General features: G+C 42.3%; 1 protein-coding gene across 1 annotated transcript; it reads right to left on the reverse strand.

Annotated features, from left to right (window-relative positions):
• Positions 1–273: 273 nt before the first annotated feature.
• On the reverse strand, positions 274–4,185 carry glulb (glutamate-ammonia ligase (glutamine synthase) b). Its single transcript, XM_021604447.2, has 7 exons — positions 4,026–4,185; positions 3,125–3,307; positions 2,696–2,857; positions 2,341–2,487; positions 1,957–2,084; positions 1,554–1,753; positions 274–1,170 (listed from the first exon to the last, which is right to left on the reverse strand). Exons 2-7 carry the CDS (start codon positions 3,288–3,290, stop codon positions 852–854), a joined length of 1,122 nt encoding a protein of 373 aa, XP_021460122.1. The 5' UTR covers positions 3,291–3,307; positions 4,026–4,185; the 3' UTR covers positions 274–851.
• Positions 4,186–5,152: the final 967 nt, after the last annotated feature.

The following is a 5,152-nucleotide window of genomic DNA, read 5'->3' on the forward strand; positions in this document are numbered from 1 at the left end:
ACTCCTTCACCACATTGAGCCAAGGTTGTGCTCCTGATTAAAGGCTAAATTGAGAAGCACGTCACCTCAGTGTTGATCTGGCAAGGTCACCTTTACAATCAGCAAGTCTTACAGTTAGCAAGTCTTACAAAAGATTGCATGTAAACTCATTAATCTATGCACTTTGACAACTGCTTCATGTAAACATGTTTTTAAAAAGCTCTACAAAACTTAATTTGTTTGAGCTCTACCGTTTACTTTAACATGAACAAATGATACTGTACAATTGAAGAATCAGATTAAAAAATATTTTTTAATGTTCCAAATAAGAAAATGGGTTCTGGATACAACTTCTACTAAATGGTAGACAATAGAGATCCACACATGTATAAAAACACAGATGCACCTTGGATCCTTTTGGGTTTGTGTACCACACGAGCCAGACCACACATGGATGGCATAGTCATAAATCTACAGCATCTTGGTTAGTATATCATGTTAAACATGAGTCGCAAATTGATACACAAAACTAGACCTATACATAGGAAACATTTCACCCTCGACTGACATGTCTGGAATCATTCTTTAGCATCAATTTTATGGCAATATTGGCAGTGATCAAGCTAAAAAAGGTAGGGACTACGCTACCCTGAACACACAGCAGAATACATCAATCATACTCAATACTCATTCATCTCAAGTAAAATATTTTTTAATGGCTAAAAAGTAAGCCCTAAATGGATGGTCAAGATTTGCAATTTATACAAGGGGTTTCCAAAGCCACAGACAAAACAGTACTGGAAATGACACTTCATGAGGCGTAGCGCAAGAGGAGAGAAAGGGGATTATTTCAGTCCAACAGAGTAACTAGTTTATTTGCTGTATTCTGTAGGCTCCTCCCCCACTTCACTGAGCAAACATGTGCGTATCATGGCTTCTGTGACTGCATATGGGTCGCAGTTAGCTGACGGGCGGCGGTCCTCGAAGTAGCCCTTCTTGTCCTGACCCACTGAGCGGGGGATGCGGATGCTGGCACCGCGGTTCGCCACACCGGCTGAGAACTCATGGATGTTGGACGTTTCGTGGTGACCGGTCAACCGGCGCGCGTTGTCCAGCCCCCCTTTGGGGTCGTAGGCACAGATGTGGTAACGGTGTCTCTTTCCCAGCTTCTCGATCGACTCCTCAATGGCCCTTAGTGGACAGGGGGGGGGGGGGGGGGGGTTAATCCTCCGCTAAAGAGATTTAAGACTGAAAACCTTATGCCGGTGTTCCAGACAGAGATTTAGCTTTTGACTTGTCTTTGACGAAGAGAGATCTGTATATAATGACGAGATGCTCATGTCTCCACCTTAACAATGGGAGATGTCCCGAAGGCAGGAAGACAGATGACAAGGTTCGGTCCAAAATAAACCCATTGGGCTTATTTTGGCGAGGAAAACCTCGCGTCACCCTTTCCTCTCTGCTAAGAAGCACTTTCAATGGAAAATGCCATTGAAGTCTAGCCCTAGGATTAATATGGGTCCAGTGAAAATGTCCCTTAATGCATTTCCAGCACAAACTCAATTCATGCCTACCTCAACCCACCATCTTCTCTCATCTCCTTGGTGCTGAAGTTGGTATGGCAGCCAGCACCATTCCAGTTCCCAGGGATGGGCTTGGGGTCAAATGAGGCCACTACACCAAAGTCCTCACAGACCCGGTGCAGGATGAACCGAGCTGCCCAGAGGTGGTCTCCCATGTTGATCCCTTCACAAGGTCCCACCTGGAACTCCCACTGGAAGACACAATACAGACTGTACATGAGGCTTAGGGATGAGAGATTCTAGCTTGAAAGTTTAAATGTTTTAGAACACTGGGCTGTTTCCCCAGTCACAAATGAAGCTCAATCCAGGACTAAAAAGGCAGGTTTAATCGGTGTATGTGGTAAAAATTGTCCCCAAAAGGATTTATTTTGATATAATGTGCAGTGTTTCCTACCTGAGCTGGCATGACTTCAGCATTGGTGCCACATATCTGAACCCCGGCATAAAGACAGGCCCTGTAGTGGGCTTCTACGATGTCTCTACCATACGCCTTGTCTGCGCCTACTCCACAGTAGTAGGGACCTGTTCAGAAACAACACATCAACAGGTTTAATGCCAGTGGTTTTTTGGCATTGGTTAAAACAGTGAACAGTTTTAACTCTCAAACCTAAGTACTTTAGTTGAATGTACCAATTTCAAGTCACGCTGGATAAGAGTCTGCTGAAAAACCAAGGCTATGTCTGAAATGGCAGCCCTTTCCCCTATACATCGGGTCATACGTTGAGCACTATATAGGGAATTGGGTGCCATTTGGGACACAGAGAACTCTCAAACTGACCTTGGGGACCAGGGAAGCCGTTAGAAGGCCAACCAAAAGGATGTCCGTCTGTGCCCAGGATGGTGTATTCCTGTTCCATACCAAACCAAGGGACCTGGTTCTCTACCATCTCCATGATCTTCTTACACATCCGCCGGAGATTGGTTTCTGGAGGGAGACAGATATAGGAATACATTACACTGAGCCAATTGGGACTGGACTCAAAGCTCATTTAAGGGAGGGCTGTGTTCAGTAGGCACGAAATGAAAGACATTAACTGTCAGCAGAATTCTGAACTTGTCCAATAAGAAACACAAGTATTAATTATCTTTCACAAACATTTGTGCCCTAATGCCACTTTACTGCTCAGGCTTACCTGCAGGCTTGCGGTTGTATTTGAGCACTTGACACAGGACCAGTTTGTTGGGGTCTTTCCTGAAGGGGTCTCTGAACATAGCAGCAGGGATCAGATACATGTCGCTGTTAGAGCCCTCTGACTGGTACGTACTGGAACCATCAAAGTTCCACTCTGGAAGATCTGGAGAGGGGGAACTGAAATTAACAGAACTAAAAGGGACTCAACTACTCTTTAGGTTCAGGGTAATGTAAGGAGTATCATCAATCAGAATTTGATCATTCAATGAGTATACAATCTGTATAAAACACAGAGCGTATTATTGAAGTAAGCCTAAACGTTTGTTTAAGATCTATGAATGTAAACCTCTGATCTTATGCATCTCAATCACATCACGGGGTAGGAGTTCCCATTGGCCATTTGTTTTTCTTAAAGGGTTGCTAAACTTACCATCAATGGCCTTGGGTTCGGAATCCAGAGTTCTGGTCTTGCAGCGGAGCCCCTCTCCAGTCCCATCTATCCAGATGTACATGGCCTGAACCTTGTCTCCCTGAGGAAGATCCATATACTGCTGCTTCACAGCTTTACTCAAGCTGGCACTCTCTGAAGTGGCCATTTTCACTGAGCCTTAAACTTTGGAACAAAGAGAAATACATGCATTTGATTCTTAGAATTGAAACATTTGAGGTCTACAGTTATTATATTGTGCCTGTCCAGTGATTTATAGTAAAAATTAAATCTACTCAAAACAACCAGACAATGTGTGAGGCCTAAACAGACGAGTCCATGCATGTGGCTACACCTGATGCTTCCCCTCCTCCACCATCCTGCTTCAAGACAGCTTGGTCAGCAACCAGGGATTTAATTTTAACACTAAAAACAATAGGATTTATATGTGGTTGTTTTGTAAGAGTAGCTGCCAAATTAAAATTGCACCAACGTGTTATAAATGAGATCACTATCAACATCCTGGTAATATCGAGTCAAATCCATGAAGGTTTGTAGTATGCATGAAAACATGCTGCTATGACAGCAAACCACTGTGTGGTCATGGTTACTTACAACGTTACTAATCCCAGTTTACAATGAAGGAAATTAAAGCGCACTGTAGTTTCTGTCGTCAGGCAAATATACGTCTAGATCACACTACCCATCAGATTAAACAATAAAAAGCGACACACAATCATAGAACTAGGAGTTCAACAATCATAGTAATAGGATTTAATAAAATACCTTATAATTAGGCTAAAAGGTGCAAAACTAAACACCAATTAGTCCAATTTGATAAACATACACAATGAAATTGTCATAGTTTATCCTAGAACTTTGAACATTATTCAGAAATAATTACCTTATAGCAAGTAAAGAATGGGATTAAAACCCTGGTACAGCCTTCAGTAAATGTCCTGTGCAATCCCAAATGGTTACCTTTCATTCGCCTACAACAACAAAAAAAAAAACAGTCCGATTTATAAAAGGGAGATGGGATCGCCTTGCCTCGGATTGGCTGGAGAGAAACGTGATCCCTTCGTGCTAAAGTAATGAAGAGCTCATGGGTTGCATTCATTGGTCGGCACGAAAAATCAGCAGTTTGTTTCAATATCATGGCCACAATCCAGCTCAAACAAGTCTTTGTTGAAAGGCTCAAAACAACTAATTGTTTGTTAAATTAATGCTAAATATCCTTAACTAAACCTCAAATAAGTTAGTTAATATTAGTATATTAAAAAAATATATGAAACGGGGAAAAAGACAATCCATTGAATCATTTCTATAATATGGTAATAATAAGGTTTGACGAAGAAGTAAAGACGCCCCCTGGCGGTATGAAAACAATTATTTATGAAATGCATGATTGTCCGTGCTATCCGGGTCATTGGGACCTCCCTACTCCTACCCCACTGAAATTGACATTTTAAATGGTTAAGGGTTATAGTTAATATTAGGATTACACTAGATATCACAGATACAAAGTCAAAATGGGCTATATCGTAACATTTCATGAAAACAAACATTTGCTTTTTGGTCTTCATTTAAGATTAGGTTTAGGCCAGGTTAGCAATGTGGTTAGGGTGTGGGTTAGCTTTGAAATCACAGGTTGGGACGCTGAAAGGAATCAGGAGAGTGCCACGTTTTTGTTCTCTGTCCCATGCGCCATCGCCTGTGAACATCAAGATTACATATGGTTTCCACCTCTTCCGAATTCGCCAGATGAAGTCCGCCCCTCTTCATTTTCAATGGGGGCACGCGGAGCAATGGGAAGGTGTGAGCGATACAAAAAGTTCAGCTCTGCTCTACATTATGCAAATTGCATGCGGCCACTGCTGCTGTTAACCATCAGGTGAGGAGCAGATGTTTGCTTGAAAATCTTCCCTTCATAAAACATAGTTCCTCCTGTGATTAGTTTTGGCCAAGAGCAAACCAAAACATATGGAGGAAAGCCAATCATCGCTGTGTCTGGTTTTCCAATTCTATATG

The sequence above is a fragment of the Oncorhynchus mykiss genome, chromosome 5 (assembly GCF_013265735.2).
Source record: "Oncorhynchus mykiss isolate Arlee chromosome 5, USDA_OmykA_1.1, whole genome shotgun sequence".
NCBI classification, from domain to species: domain Eukaryota; kingdom Metazoa; phylum Chordata; class Actinopteri; order Salmoniformes; family Salmonidae; genus Oncorhynchus; species Oncorhynchus mykiss.

Excerpts from the sequence above, each read along its gene's own strand:
- glulb (XM_021604447.2), bottom strand. The coding sequence starts at position 3,290 with ATGGCCACTTCAGAGAGTGCCAGCTTGAGTAAAGCTGTGAAGCAGCAG. Across the intron at positions 2,085-2,340 it reads CGGCTTCCCTGGTCCCCAAG|GTCCCTACTACTGTGGAGTA; the intron begins GTCAGTTTGAGA and ends GTTTCTGAACAG. Across the intron at positions 1,171-1,553 it reads AGAGAAGATGGTGGGTTGAG|GGCCATTGAGGAGTCGATCG; the intron begins GTAGGCATGAAT and ends CTGTCCACTAAG.